Raw genomic sequence first — 17,209 nt, forward strand, 5'->3', positions numbered from 1 at the left:
AGTGGCTGCTGTTGTATGATGGGCTGTGGTGGCTTGCACTATAACGAAGAACAAAGTGGCCAAATATACAGGAAAAACAAACATATAAAGGTAAATGCATGTTTGTCCAGTATAAAAATTCACACCTTTGAACTGATCACTACCAAACTCAGCACAGCTTCCCTGTTTGTGCAGTGAAAGGCAAAAAGTTATGTCATACTCATATTTTTCTTGTTGGGAAATTTTATTTAGTGACCATACTTGCACTATATAAGTGAAGTTCACTTAGGATGCATTTTTGAGACTTAACACAGGAATACAAAGTTGCACTCAAGGGTCAACATACATCCCCCTGTTAGATTTAGTGATAGCATCAGACTTTATTCAACCACAGGCAAATCAAATCAAATCAAATCAAATAGCCTTTTATTGTCAATTCACTATATGTGCAGAACATACAGGAGAATCGAAATACTGTTTCTCTCTCAACTTCATAGTACAATAAAATATAAAAAAAGTATAAAAGTATAACATATACATAAACAACATTTGAACTTGTAAAGTAGACCTGTGTACAATGTGCAATAGTCATTAGTGCAAAAGCCAATTACAGTAAAAAATGAGAAGGTGCATTAAAGAGTAGCTTATGAGATGTACAAAAAGACAAAGAGTTAGCAGCAGATGTAATATTGAGTCCTTATATAATACCAGCTGAGGTAGGGTACTTGGTAGATAGAGACTCTTGTTACGGTCCAGGGGTAGGGGGCAAGTGGGGGAAGGTAGTGGACAGAGTTCAGCATCCTGACAGCTTGGTGGATGAAGCTGTTAGACAGTCTTGTGGAGGCTCCGGTACCTTTTCCCTGAGGGGAGGAGGCTAAAAAGGGAGTGAAAGGGGTGGGAGGAGTCACCAGCAATGCTGATGGCTCTACAGGTGAGACAGGTGTGGAAAAGGTCCTTGAGGGAGGGTAGTGGGGCACAAATGATCTTAGTGGCCGCATCCACTATGCGTTGCAGGGACTTCCTAAAGGAGGCAGTACAGCTTCCATACCACACAGAGATGCAGCTAGTGAGGATGCTCTCGATTGTGCCCCGGTAGAAACAGAACATGATTTGGGGGTGGAACTTGTGCTCTCCTCAGTTTGCGTAGAAAGTAGAGGCGGGAATGAGCTTTCTTGGCCAGTGATGTGGTGTTATCTAACCAGGAGAGGTCCTCGGAGATGTACGCCCCCAGGAACTTGGTGCTACTCACCCTTTCTACAGCTGCACCGTCGATGGTCGGTGGGGGGTGATGTGAATGACCTCTCCTGAAATCGACCACAATCTCTATGGTCTTTCCCACATTCAGGAAGACATTGTTGTCTTTATACCACTGGACCAGTTGGCTCACCTCATTCCTGTAGTTGGCTTAGTCATTGTTGGTGATGAGGCCGACCACAGTTGTATTGCCCGCAAACTTGACAATATGATTGGAACTGTAGATTGGTTCACAGTCGTGGGTCTGCAGGGTAAAGAGCAACGAGCTGAGCAGACACCCTTGTGGGGCCCCTGTGCTCAATGTGATCGTCTTAGAGGTGTTACTGCCGACCCGCACATTTGGTGGCCTCCCTGTAAGAAGGTCCAATACCCAATTGCAGTGAGAGGTCTTGAGTCCCAGATGACTGAGACTTTGTATTAGCTCCTGGGGAATGATTGTGCTGAATGCTGAACTAAAATCTAAGAACAACATTCGCACATAGGAGTTCTTTGAGTCAAGGTGGGTGAGGGCTGGATGGAGAGCAGCAGAAATGGCATCCTCGATGGACCTTTTTGACCTATATGCAAACTGAAACGGGTCATGGGAGGGTGGAAGAATGGACTTAATGTTCTGCATAACCAGCCGCTCAAAGCATTTCATGATGGTGGAAGTCAGTCCTACTGGTCGACAGTCATTATAGCTAGATGGGAGGGGCTTCTTAGGAACAGGTTGTGACTTTAAAACATGTGGGAACAACAGCTTGGTCCAGGAAGATGTTAAAGAAGTTATTACATGTTTTTAATACAATGCCTTCCTTTTTCAAATGTTATACTACTTCTCTCTTCATTTGTGTCTATGCAGGCACTTATGTTTGGTTGAATTTAATCTTTTTCCCTTCTCAGGCATCCTATTTTAGCATTTTATTACCAAATTTTTTGAAAAAAAAAATTTACTTCTCTTTTCACCATGACACTAACAAAATCCCTCATTAAAAGGTTTCTGGTAATTTCACAGGAAATATCCCAGGTGAGAAATAAACTAAAATATTGAAGTAGGAGAAGTGAAAGTGTTACTTTTCCATTTATTAATATCTAATTACAGTTCCAGATTAAGGTTATTGAGAACTGAAGCCATACTAGCAGCAAATAATGACATTAGTTAATTAAAGGACACAATGGAAAAAGAATACACATTCTTACCCTAAGGTGTTTTACAAATGCTAATTTACCACACTGTACTAGGTTTGTATGGAGAAAGATATGCAAACAGGAGAGAACATACATGTATAAATATGTATAAATTCAACACAGAATGATGCATCCACCTTAAAATTCAATTTGCAACCAAATAGAGTTTAGCACCTCCACCTCATTATGCACTACATTATGGCACCACCAACAAAATTTAAAATGCATACTACTTTTAATACTTTCCTATATTTTGAAGATGGTGTTTTACAAAAACAAAAAAAAAAACAAACAAAAAAAAACTTTTTAAAGATTTGGTAATAACAATGTCTCAGTCTAATAGACAGAAACAAATTTCTCCACAATTGTAATGTAATTTAAGGGCAGTGTGGTGATAGTGCAGTTGTTAGCACTACTGCCTCAAAGATTTAATTCCCATGGTTAAAATCCCAAACCCTAGGTAATGTGATGTTTGCATGTTTTCCCTGTGTCTGCACAAGACCCCCTTAAAGGTAATCTGGATTTTCTCTCCTATCCTAAAGACCTACTATGTTAGGATCACTGATGATTGTAAACTGTTTTAGCATGTGCATGAGTGGGTCCTAGGTAAACTGCAAATACAAAACTTTGCAAATTACTAATTACATATCAAGTACACATAAAGAAACAGACTCGTTTACACAGACAAGTAGCATTTCCGCTCTTTCATGTTATTTGTGTTCATTGTTTTTCTAATAATGAAAGTGAGATAAATTGCTCTAGCTAAAGTGAGACCTGCACATCCCAACATACTGTTATAGGGTTCTCTGTGACTTGCACTTGGACAGATTTTATTTTTGGCAAAACACAATTCTGTGAAGATTAGCTACACTTAAAAAAGGATGCTCTCTTCAGTTTGTGTACTAACAGTATTACTACTACCAGTGTCACTAGACAACCAACAATAGGAATGGATGGTGCCCCAGAGTTAATTGTTTATGGGACATTTGGTGGATGAATTATAGAGGGGGACACTTATTAGAACTAGAGCTCCCCACTGCGAGAGACGGCATTAGGGACACCACTAAGCCTTCTTTTAATGGGCAATTTACTCGGAACTGGCCAAACAGTTTAATAAAGCTTTGCTGTGGATTGCAAGGCTATGTGGGCAGCCCCAGGAATTCATGACTCCAAAAGTAATCTATGGGCCTTCCCTGGAACTGGTTTCTGGCAAATGTTTAAAAGCCCTTTCTGCTTTCCAGACCAGTGATTTTGGAGCCAATTGTGAGGGGCAAGAATCCAGCAGGCAGGTTAATTAAAGGTTAGAGTAGTATGAACCCTATTTTGTGTACTTCCAGAATTTGTTTTGATAATCACTTTTATTACTCGTTCAGGTTTTTCTTAATCTTAATAAAATTTATCATTTTAATGAGGTTATTGTGGAGACATTTTTTAGTTAAAGGGATTGTTCGTGCCACCATTTTAGGATTCATGTTAATGGCTACAGCCATGTTAATAGAATGATATCCACTGCTGGTCACTTTATCACAGATGTTGCTATTGTGATGTCTTCATCTACATGTAGTAATTAAGACGCATAGTACTCAGAACCAAACTTTTGGATAGTCCAAGAAAAGAAACAAATAAATAAAAATAAAAGAACAACTGAAATACTTTGGATAAGAAAAAGCATGTTAGTCTGGTTAAGGTCATTGCTTTATCTTTGAATTATACAGTACATTTTCATCTAATGTCTGGATCTAGACAACCATGTTAATCATAACATTTGGTACTTGAACAATTCCCTGTCCACAATGATTTCTTCTGACTTTTCCCAACAGTCAATTCCTTGTTCATCTGTTACTCTTGCTAAACTCAAACAGCACATTGACTTTACATGTATTCATAATACAGAACAGATACTCAATAGACAAGGAGAGAGCAGGAGGGGATTTAATAATGAACCAGTCAGGTCTCTTCAACTCTAATTCAAAATACCACTTAAACCTTTGATTAGGTAGGGCTCACACACAAGCTTTTAGGCTTGATGTGATGTACTTGTGTGTTATGAGTCTCCATTACCCTGCACTACTCCCTATTGTTATTAGTGTTGGTTTTACAATAAATCCCATTCTCTTCTATAATTTGGCCTCTTTGTCATTATTTGGATTATGGATCAGCTTCAAGAGCTCACCAACTCAGCCACACAATGTATATTTTGTGTCATGGGCAGCCTAAATAATTCTGAAAATTAAATTCATATATGTTCATTTAATTTGTCTCATATAATATATTCACTTTTTAAATATGAAATGAATCTGTATACTTTAGTTGGTAGACAGATAAAACAGAACAGTATTCCATGATGCACAATAATGCCAATATGCATCATGAATCTTTATTTTTAATGCTGAATACAAGGTTTATCACCCTGTCTCAGGATCCCATCAGCAAGATTCAGCTTTGTTTACACTGACAAAAATGAAATGATGGCCACAGAACTGGAACCATCCCCAAGAGACCTATGATTCCTAGTGCCTGATTTGCATGAACTCAAGGGTAGCTGACAGGCAGACACTTGCTTTAAGCAAGCTGCCTTTCATGTTTTTTATATATTTACACACATACACAGGCACACAGGCAGATGCATGCTGAGGCCAGCCAGGCTGTTTCAGCATTTTACTAGACATTGCATTCCATGTTTGTTCAGTTCCAAGTAAACACTGCAGAATAATTTCATTTTAATAATTCACAATGTATTTACACATTAAAATGAAACATGTAATTTGAGAATTATCAATTTCCTTTTCAGTAACAACCTTTATTAAATAGATATAATGAATGAAAATGCTTAAGTCAATTTCCATTACCCTCTAAAATAACTAATACCTCAATCAGATGGTAATACATTTGAAACTTTCTTTGATACTTACTAACTTCTTCCCGGATTTTAAAAATGTATCAAATTACTTCCTGGGAGGTGCTCTGTAGTTAAAGATTTTAAAAGCTTATTTCTAAAAATAATTCATTAGTAATCGTCACACATCCCAAAGATGTATATATACAGTAAGTTTAACTGTCAGCTCCTCACTCAACCCCTGTGAGTAAGTGAGTGTTCACATGAGTATACCTCGCAATGGATTACTACTCCATCCAGAGCTTGTATTTACTTTGCACCCAGCACTAAAATAAAATAAATTGTAACAAAATGTATACTTAATGAAGATTAAAAATTGTAAAATGACAAAATGTTTACATTACACAAATTGCAAAGTTGCTTTCTTTATTGCTAATATTTCTCATGAGAAAAAAACAAAACAAAAACTACTGCACTGGTGGAGTAAAGGAATTACTTAAGTGAGTTAATGACCAACTCTTCTAATGTTTATAAATAACAAGTACTAAAACAAAAACAGATTATCTAAATAGACAAATGGATTTTATAAGAGGGAAATACAGTATTTCAAAACTAGAAATTCTTTCCTGTCGTAAGTATACATCTATATTTAAACTATATAGTTCACTCTGGATGTATTTATGTATTAAAGATTTATAAATACAGAATCTGTTAGATGAGAGATAGATAAGGATACCCTCCACATTTAGATCAGACATTTTCTCTTTTACCAGCTCTGAATGTTTTTTTGCTTCTGAAATTTGAATTGCATACCTAAGAATTCTGCCTATGAACTGTTGAACTGTTCTGCCAACCAATGGTTTCAGCTGACCACACATATTCCAGACCAAAAAGGCAACTAATAATAATAATAATAATAATAATAATAATAATAATAATAATAATATGATTATGACTATGGATATGAATACACTAAGTGAAAGATACCAGAGTTATCCAAGATACTGCTGAGTTGTCCAAGCAGTAATGTCTTTCTTTGTAAAATAAACTTTATTTAAATGAAATAAAAATCAGTCATTTCAATTAAAATACTCTGTGTACTGAAAAGTACATTTCAGAATTATCTGGAGAGAAATTGTAAACTGTATTAAATTAATAGTGTTAACAAACTGTTAGCTAGCGATCATATCCTATTGGCTGTCTTGATGATATGACAAAAAGCAGTATTACTCACTATCTATGTATGTATAAAACCTTGGTGTTCATTATTATTGATACTCTTTAATACAATATAAATTGACATGCTTACACATTGCAGCAGAATAATTGGTGCATATATATTCCATAGTAATATACAGTACTAACATTTTAATTACAATAAAATATACACTCCTAAGTTATGAGCATAAACAGTAATCCATCATGAATATGTAATTACAATAATAAAAATATTTTAAAAATTAAAAAAAAAAAATCATATTTTCCTTAAAAACACAAAGTTATTGGAGGCTGTATCAATACCGACTTCCTCGAGGACCCAGAAGAAAACTCAAGTACTGGAAAGATTTCACTGCACAGAACAGCAGTCAATTTAAGCACCGCGGTCCCCGGACAGCTCCCCATATACTTTAAGCTTCTCTTTCTCCGGACAGCTACCTGCTAATCGCGCACCTCAGCTTCGTTCTTCCTTACAGAAACACAACCTTTAAGTAATTAGCCGTCTCATAAAATGCACAAAACTATAACCCAGCATATCCCGATATGAAAGTCTAATTATTTCACACTCTCAACTACAAGTTGAAAAGCAAATTGATACAAGAAAACTATCTACAGATTTCATTTGCAGTGTTTATTGGTATTCTCGTTACGCTTTCTGTAATGAAGACGCATTCGTGGTTGGCTTAGCTCATTACTGAGTAGCTGAGACTAGGTGTTCGCAACTCCTATCAATACAAACATAACAGATAAGATGCCGAACATCTAATTATTCCTTTCTTCACACTTAGCCGCACACATCATTTATTGTTCAATGTAAACTGCAAAACACTAACGAGAAACAGGCTTGTGGCAAAGGAAGGTTGAGACACCACGCAAAACAACGATCAGTATAACCACTCCTACGCAATACTGTATAATACATATTTCAACCATAAAAAGTCTATATGATATCAAATTCAAATTAATAAGTTATAATCAGAGAAGAGTTCTTTTCACGGGAGCAATTTATGATGCACCTCCATCTTTCAGTATTACTTTTCTTTACCACACACAGGTCGGTATTTCGCGTGTGTGTTTGTATACTTGTCCCGCGTGGTGAGACGCAAGCACTTACCATGTTTACTTCGGAAACCATGTCTATACTGGCAACGTCTATGCTCATGCCAACAGCTACTGGAGCTCCTGCAGTTGGACAGAAATGTATAAGTTGTTATCTACAAAATGTAAAGTGTCTTGAAAGTGAAACTACAGTACATTTTTCAGGTCATATTACGATAAATTTGATGGGGTTTGAAAAAGAGGTGGGGAGAAGGTAAGGGCGGCATAGTGGGAGAAATTCAGCTTTGAAGCTTTAGTAGAAACAAGAAGTATAAAAGTACCTCCGAAATCCGGTCGTAGTCGAATGTCGTATCCTTTTAACAGTTTGTCCACAGTCTCTTTTACAAAAGACATGTTTCCCGGTTCGTTGGCGCTGGAAGGACAAGATGACGCTGTTATTTATACTGTTCAAATAATCACATAAAAAATACTTAATCAGTGATTATCAACTTAAACCCCCTACCTCTGTGCGTAACACATCACTGCAACTATTACTGGCGCTGAAAAAACACCAAACAGTCGCCTTTTCTGAAAGCCCCACATTCCTCAATGTTTTTTTATCTTCTTTAAATCGCGTTTTTAGGCAGCGTGTTAGCAGGGATACAACCCACTACTGAAGCAATCCAGTCGATTGAGTAGATTCTTGTATTCCATTAACAGAGGTTTCGCGAAGCAGTCATTGTTGCAAAGTAATCACTTGTAGGTCTCAGCGTGATGCTTCTGTAACAATCCGTTGAGCCCAATACTCCTCGTATGTTACAGATGAAATTAAAAAGCACTCGGGAGAAATGATGCATTTTGACCTAGACTTTGCCTGCCATAACAGCGGGGTCTCTGGTGGCTGAATTTTAAGAAAGGTATTTACTCCATTTCTGCCTCAGCTTTTTTTCCGCTTTCATAGATTAAAATTGAACCCCCCTTTTAAGAAAGACACGCACGTCGATCCTAACAAGATTACGTTCACGCCATAGACATCATCTAGAATCAACACCTCCTGTCTTCTGTAATTCCATACCGTTAGCTGCAAACTGATTCACAGTTCTGTCCAAAAAAATGTTTATTTGGAGTTGCCCAGAACGGTCACTAAAATGTGGCCCATCTACAGCCACGCTGACTTGAGTTTGTCGATAGAGACATGCCAGGCATCTGAGATTCACTAGCGACCACGTGATTGGAGAGGCTCGGTACGGTACGTAGGACACTCAGCCTCCAGGCTCCTTACAGAAACACGCGAAAAATCTTGTTAGCGATGTACTTAAATAGTTTGCTGCCTGGCATAGCCCAGTATTAATTGATTTCAGATGTGTCACGTATCACTTAGAAAGAAAATGCCGGCAGTGATGATAAAAAAGAAGCGGATAAAACTGCTTCTCACTTTGCACTAATTATAGCGCTGAACAGTGATTTACTGGTTGTGCCCCCCTCACCCACTCCCATGTAGATCGCATTCATTTACATTTAATACATTTCTCTGAGGTATAATGAATGAAGGATTAAATAACATTTTTGTTTGACAACTTGTAGAGACATGACGAGCATCTTATATAATATTTATATATTTTTATTTTCATTTTTATTGGGATACGTTTTTCTATTGTGGACTGTATTCTAGAGACAAACCATTATTAGAGGAAAAAATGTGCATGTATTTAACTGTTTCATGTGGCAAAGTAAGTTCTTAATTCTGACAGGCAGCTCACCAATCTATCTGTCTACCTATGTACTGCGCATATCTGAGGGCAAGCGTGACTTAAAACAAACTGATCAAATGTGCTTGCAAGTGTTGTTATTCATTAAAATACTAATGACAAATTGTAACAGGGTGTAAAAACAAATTTAAAATAAACCAAAAAATATGAAAATTTTACCCACCCCACAGTTCTTATAACACCCATTCTACCCAGTAACTCAAGGAACAGGCAACCATTTACACCTTGTCCTGTGCTTAATTCCTGAGACAATAATGAGATCCATTTTAGGACCTGGAGCGTCATTTAAAGTCTTTTTCCTTCAATGCACTCTTATGTATTTTCTACACTCCTAAGCCCCATATGTTTCAAGAATTTGATAGCCTTATAAACACAGGTCATCACCTTATAGTGTAAATAACAGTATTTATGTTTATGCACGGTCTCCTCAGTACCATCTAGTGGCATGAAGGAATTGAGCTGGCATTTTTGTTTGTTTTCTGTAATACCTCCCTTGGCCTGGATCTTCCACATAATTCTCTTCTGTAATTTATGGACTTATTGCCCCCTCACCTTCACGAGCACCTGTTTATCCACATTGCCCTTGGATGGATGTTTCTCATACCACATCCTTTAAGAGAATTCTTCTAGTCTGACATCCCTTTATATATACAATATATATTGATTGAGACAGGCATCCACAGCCATTACCCAGCCAGAACATCAGCTAGATGGAAGGCCCGCAGGAATGAGCATCCACAAGGCACTGCCTTCCCTGGGACACTAGAGGGCAGCCCTCCTGGGCAGCTTTGGCACCATGGATTCCCACATGACACACAGGGAGTTAGAATTTGGGACAGCCCTGTTGGGTTCCGTTTGGGCCGCCATGGGAAGCTGCAGAGCCCTACATTGGACTTCCACCACATCTGGAAATGATTCTAGGTAATGCTGATGTGCCACCTGGAGCAGTCATTGAGCTGTATAAAAGCAGCCACCTCACTCCATCTGGAGAACCAGATCTCATATAGCCAAAGTTTACTCTAACGTCAATAGGAATTGATAATCTTGGAAGGAATGCCTACAGATATATAACAGGGTACTCTCATACATGCACACTCACATATAGGGTACAGAATGGAATCACCATTCAGCAGAACTGTGTGTTTTGAAATTTGGAAGGAAACCAAAGATGTCATGCACCAGAAGAACACACAACTGCCTTTCAGAAAACCTCTAGTCAGGAAGCAAACCAAGGTTAGAATGAATGTGAGATGGAAATATGGCCTGCTGTGCTACTGGGTTACAACAACTATAAAATGCCTTACTAAAACATTCAGACCCTTTGCCTGACTCTTTAATTTTACCAAACAACAAATCTTACACTTTTGTTAATCAATGATATTTTTATCTCAATTTCATCAAACACAAAAGTAGTATTTTTAATGTGACATCTGATTATGTTAAAACAAACAAAAAAAAAAAAATCTTAGGATGAGAAATAAGGAAATACTATTTACACATTTTACTATTAAATAGAGCCAACTTTTCAGCATTAACAACTGTAAGTCTTTTGGCTAAAGTATTGACATACTGTTTGTGAGTGATGTTTTGATTTAGACTGATTTTTTCAGACAGATCACACAAATTCTACTCATAGGACTTGTCAACTGCAGCTGCTGATCAAATCGCCAACCGTTTCAATTTACACAACCGAAAAAGTCTTGGTATGTCCAACTTAGTAAGTGTGTGCTAGACTTCCAGTGCCGTAATACTTGTCCCTTTTTTGTGACAGCCAATTATGTGCTGCCTAACGGAGCTGGCACTGTATGAAAAGTTAACAGGTATAGTGAAATCAACTGCAATCTTTTGCCCTTACATTTCTTTTTTTCATTCTGTCATTGTATGTAAAAAACAAGACATCAAACAAATAAGCTTTTCTTCTGTTTGTGAGGTCCAAAACGCCCTTGTTCCTTATTCTACATCACTGCCTTATATACATTGTACTTCCAGATGGGCATTCATTGGTTATCAGATCTCATGCACACATAGTTTACTTCTACGACTAAAGACAAAATTGATTTTGTTAGGGTGAGTAGTGCAGTAGTTGATGTGAGTCACTAGGTATGTCACATTACACCACTGACCTGCACAGGACTGTGCTACTGACTGCCTGTGACACACTAAGATTATACATGAAGGCTACAAATGAAAATTGCTGGAAATGTCTAATGTGACATGGCCTTTTGTCAGATGATGAGGTGTATTATGATTCTCAAAAAATGCCAGTTTCTCAATTGGTCTTTAATACAGGGTGGTCCAGATCTAATTCTGCAATTATTAAAAGGTGAACACATCACACCCGCTGTTCGACTGACAACTGTCTCCCCGCCATTTTGGAAAGCAGGGCAGGTGCTGCCATCTATCGACAACAAAAGGAATTTTTTGTGAATTCTCTATGTAATAAACTCTCTATGTAATAAGTTATAGCATAATAAAAATTGCATAATTAGATCTGGACCACCCTATAAAGACCTTGACTGGTCCACATAAGGACATTCAATTTTAAGAGCTTCAGTCACTCACTTCTGACTTTCTGTTTGGGATCACTGCCCTGATAAAGGGTGGACTTTCATCCAAGTTCTAGTATTTCAGGAAGCTAAAAACAGGTCCTCTCGTTGTATTTGATTGCATTATTTTCATCCATCCTTCCCTTTCTTTAAATCTACTGATGAAAAACAGCCCAATTGAATAATGCTACCAGTACTAATTGTGCTACAAATACAGGTTTGTTTTTGAATTTTCCCCAAAAGCCTATACTGTATCTGCATCTCATCTGACCACAATCCTTTTCCTGTTTCACAACTGGATCACTCTCATCTCTTTTGGAAAACTACAGACAAGATTTCACATTATTCTTTTTGAATAATGAATTCTACTCTTCCAGCCCCTAACGCAGGCTAGAGCTCTTGAAATGGCTGACAGGTACACCCTTACTCCAGTCTCAAATATTGAACTCTGCAGCTCCTTCAAGGTGCTTGTGGGCTTCAATGTGGCTTTCCTCACAGTTCTCCTTCTTGTTTGCACTGAAAGCTACGAGTGACAACCTTTTCTTAGGCAACCTTTACTGCAGTACTACATGTGACTTATACTTCCTGACCAATAGTGCCCCTGGGACCTCCATACAATTGGATATTTCTTTCTACTCTTCAGCTAATGTATGCTTGTGAAATATTTTATCTCCAGTTTCTTTGGTGTTTGTGCAGTGTATTTTATGCACCGGGTGGCACGATGGTGCAGTGGTAGCGCTGCTGCCTTGCAGTTAGGAGACCTGGGTTCGCGTCCCGGGTCCTCCCTGCGTGGAGTTTGCATGTTCTCCCCGTGTCTGCGTAGGTTTCCTCCCACAATCCAAAGACATGCAGGTTAGGTGGATTGGTGATTCTAAATTGGCCCTAGTGTGTACTTTGTGTGTGTCCTGCGGTGGGTTGGCACCCTGCCCGGGATTGGTTCCTGCCCTGGGATTGGCTCCTGTGACCCTGTATTCGGATTCAGCGGGTTAGAAAATGGATGGATGGATGTTTTTTTAGTCTTCATTTTATAGTTGTTCTTTAGATTCACTATGATTCTATACCTTTGGGGGATTCTATGCAGTAAGTATGACTACCTGTATTACTTTAATGATTTACTGGTGGAGATCAATTGTAAGGCTGTTGTGTCCCTGTTAGCGAAATATTTTTCACCTTCGTTTACCTAGATCTGCCACAGCATTGGAATCGAATACTTAAGCTTATGTCATGGTACTCAACTTGTAGTGGTGGGCGTGTTTATGATACCAAGTGAAAGCTGACCTTCTAGTGCTGTCATGCTTTCCCCATTTTGTGACAGTCAATAATATGTGGCTTGATGAAGCTGGCACTGTATGAAAAGTTAACAGGTATGGCTAGTTCAGCTACAGTCTCAGTCCTTGTTTTTCCTTTTTCCATTCTGTTGTGTTACATAAAAAAATCAGACATCAGACAGATGAGCTTCTCTTCTGTTTTACTGGTCACGAACACCCATGTAACCTTACTCGCTGCATTATATGAATTGTACTTCCAGATAAGGTTTCATTGGTGGTCAGCTCTAATGTGCACAGAGTCCACTCCTACAACTTAGGACAAAATTGTTGGGGCAAGTCATGGACTAGTTGGACTTTGTCACTGGGCATGTCACATTACATGACATAAGTCACGGGAGCATGCAGTGGATTGCCTCCAACTTGCTAAAGTTATGCAAATGAAGGCTACAATATAAAATCATTAGAAAAGACACGTCATGTGACACAGCTTTTAAGCAGTCAGCATGTTTCCATTTTTTCTTCTGAGTATTTTAAATGAATGTCACAATAAAAAACGAATTTGACACTGGATGCTTTAAAATAAAAAAAAACATTCAGAGCAAAATTTTTGGGTATAATTTATTCTGTAAAATTCAAGAATTGATCAGGGGACTGAATACTTTTGCAAGGCACTTGTACAACCTCAAAGCAATTTAAAATTAAACAAAAACAAAAAATATACCCTTAATTTGAATGCAAATTTTTATTTACAGTTCCTGTTCTGAGTCCCACGTGCAGAAGAGATGGAGGGAGAGAATAACATCTGCAGAATCAAGGAAAGCTTCTTTAATTATAAGAATATTTAGTACTGAAAATTTGCAGTTTTTGCAATTTTTACAGTAGTTCACTAGCATTTTAGGTAGACAGTGTGGTGTAGTGTTTAGGGCACAGGGCTTCAACACACGAGGTAGCTAATTCAAACTCTGCCTCTGAGTCAATGTGTGACCCTGAAGAAATTGTTTAAGCTGTCTGTTCTTCATTTGTTTCTATTTGATCTAAATAAGATCTAGCATTGTATGTCTGACTGACGTGTACTTCACTTATTATAATACCATTTTAACATAAATAAGCGTATGTTAACACAAATAGTGTGTCCTACTCTCGTAAATAACCAAGGATAAAGCTATCAGCCAAATGTACAATAATAATAATAATAATAATCTTAAACAATAATCTTTTGCTAACTGAACTGTTAGTATTAAAAATGAGGCACACTTTCAGTTCTACTTTTGCTATGTTTGCTAGGAATTTCTTCATTATTTATCTCTTAAATCATTAAACAACTCAGATTAGATAATGGAAAGCCAGACCTTCTAATATAAGATGTTATAATCATTTGAGTAATTAAGAGCACAAAAATATCACTGTCACATAAAGTAGATTATCGTGAAAAACATATGCAATCACCCAAACCATAAACATAAATAATGGCTTTCCCATATTCTGCATGATTGCCTGATCTGAGCTGACATAGAAATAGTCAGGTTAGCATGTTTAGAAGCTTCTCATCTAGAAATACTTAAGCATTCTTACCACCAGTTAGTATGCTCTTACTTCATTTAATAGAGTGGCTTATTCATCTTTTATGAGGTACTGAAGATGCAAGAAAAAAAAATACCATTCTGTGTAGACATCTATTTCATGTAGCCTTCAGCACCAAAATGAAGTTTAAATTGAGCCCTTTATTCTTATATTCTGCTGGAAATATTTCCATCTGTCTGTAAGTGCTGAGAAATAAACCTCATTCCATTCTCAGAAGAAGGGTTACTTTTTTCTTTCCAGCAAATACCAGCATGCTTTAAAACTAATTATTTTTTCATTAAAAAGAGCACAACAAAGAAAAATTGCCTTTGAGATCATAATGTAAATGCTAGCTGATCAAAATGTGTGTAGATAAATGCTGTGCGGTGTTGGTTATACCAAGTTACCTTTACCATACTGTATGAACATGTCATATGAGGGATGGCCAGGGCCCTTACATGCCTGGGACACATTCGTATTGGAAGGACCATGGGAGAAAGCGTGCATAGGACATTATTCCCCCTGGGTTGTGGCAGAGCCACAGTTTTCCACGGGGCATCATAGGAATTGGAGATCTGTGACTCAGCCCTGTTGGATGCCATGGATACTAGCAGGGGGTGCTGCAGGGACTGGGCAGCCCAACTTCATGGGCCTCCAGTCTTACCCAGAAGTGTTCCCAGGTCAAGCCTTTGGGACACTGGTATTATTTTCAGGGATTACTTAAAAGGAGCTGCCTGCCACTACTCAGGGAGCCAGAGTTGGAAGGTGGAGGAAAAAGCTTGCTGGAGGAGGAGTGGAGGCAGAAGAAGAGAAAAAATGAAACAGAGATACAAGAATTGTGCTCAACTGTGTTTTGTGTTGACTCTGCTTGGTGTTGGTGGGAAACAAGTGAAAAACATTTCCCACTGAAATAGAAGCCTTATGTATTGCAGAGGCTTGTGCCTGTGTCTGCCTGTGTCAGGTTTGGGGAGCTGGTGCATCTCCTGCAGGCCACAGTCAGTAACCATTGTTAATATTTGAGTGTTGCACAGCACAAAATATTTTCAGCTATTTTCTACTTTTATCATTGACATGATCTGATTAGCATTTTGTGTGTATGCTATTTTGTATATCTAGATTTTATGGGTGTTGTCATTTTGTTTATCTCATCATTGTGATGCTTGATTATTACTAGGCACCCAGCACGACCCATAACATCATGGCAATTATACTACAAAATGTGTCCACTCACTTTCAGCAATTAGAAGAAAAACATCTGGGAAACTAGTTCTTGATCAAGCTACAAATAATTCAGGGAATACTTTTGATTTTGACTGTTCCTTTACTTTTGACTTTGATTTTGTCTTTGCCTTTAAAATTTAAGTTGCTAAAACAATTATATGTCTTTGTTTAGTTATTTCCATGTTCAAAAGTAACTTTTACTCATAGCTCAGCTATTCTTGTTGTCATTTGCAGCAGGAGAGAGGGACAGTTGATTGCTTGCAGGCTTGGTGAATGGATACATGCCAGAAGCACTCTGTTCTGAATTACAGCAATAAGTTGTAAAGCAGTGTCTAACCAGTTACAACATTCATGTGTTACTGAATGCACCTGGATACTGCACAGTTATTTAACAGAGGTTCTCCTGACTGGTATCTTTGTTCACCAGTTTATACCCAAAATGCCAAACTAGAAATACCATCTGATAAAGTGTCAAGTTCTCCAATTATTCAATGCACATCTTAAACTTATTGTCAAGGTGAAAATGAGGCAGAGTGACAGAGTACAAGGACCAGAAGAATACAAATAAAACACTATGTTAGGCATTTGTAGGTGGTAAAAAGCAAGGAAATCAATTAAAACTACACTCCCAAAGCCTAATATGAATACCAAAAAATCAAAGAAATATGAGAAACTTGCAAAGTCATAATCCCCTAACTCAATATCAACTCTTGCTAAAGCAAAAAGTTTTTTTTTTCAATTCACAATCCAAAAACCTGGATGCTAAGGATAATGTGCCACTTCTGATTACCATGAGATACCAATGGGATGTCATGGTCAAAAGCAACATGGCTGCTGCTGTTTAAAAATGACGGTGATTGTGACTTAAAACAAAATACAAACTCCTGATGCAAAAATTAATATAAGAACAAAAAACGCATAATCAAGCTAAAGTTCTTCAGTGGCATACTCCAAAACCCCAAAATCACAGCATCAAGAATAATTTTTGTTATTTCTCTTTGTCAGAAGCAATATTACACAATGGGCACCTGTTCTCCTCTGTGCAGTACAGCTCAGTGAAAAATCAATATTCAACAGCTAAGTGATAAAGAGACAAGCAGTATATTAATATTATATATAAATAATTTAAATGGTCAAATAGCAAACAAGTAACTCTAAATAAAATATGAGATAACTGAATGACATTTCAACTCTTGCTTTCTTCAGAATATGCAGAACTACTGCACCTAGACAACTTTCATATTGTCTCTGCTTGAGTTGCCATCACTTCTGCTTTGATGACACCTTTTCTAGCATCATTAATGCATCCGTTTGATTTAGAAAGAAGTCATCCGTGTTGCTAATGCAGTTGTA

General features: G+C 37.7%; 1 protein-coding gene across 3 annotated transcripts in view; it reads right to left on the reverse strand.

Annotated features, from left to right (window-relative positions):
• gabrb3 (gamma-aminobutyric acid type A receptor subunit beta3) overlaps positions 1-17,209 on the reverse strand; it is a 485,579-nt gene that overhangs the window by 304,547 nt on the left and 163,823 nt on the right. For 2 of the 3 annotated variants that reach the window (XM_039744693.1, XM_039744694.1), the window contains 2 exons: positions 7,834-7,925; positions 7,569-7,636 (listed from right to left, as the gene is read on the reverse strand). In XM_039744693.1, the coding sequence (XP_039600627.1) occupies positions 7,569-7,636; positions 7,834-7,925 (160 nt within the window). Of the gene's footprint in view, positions 1-7,568; positions 7,637-7,833; positions 7,926-8,015; positions 8,910-17,209 lie in introns of those variants that run through there. The other variant, XM_039744695.1, reaches the window with a different exon arrangement.

Source organism: Polypterus senegalus, chromosome 2 (assembly GCF_016835505.1).
Source record: "Polypterus senegalus isolate Bchr_013 chromosome 2, ASM1683550v1, whole genome shotgun sequence".
Taxonomy (NCBI): domain Eukaryota; kingdom Metazoa; phylum Chordata; class Cladistia; order Polypteriformes; family Polypteridae; genus Polypterus; species Polypterus senegalus.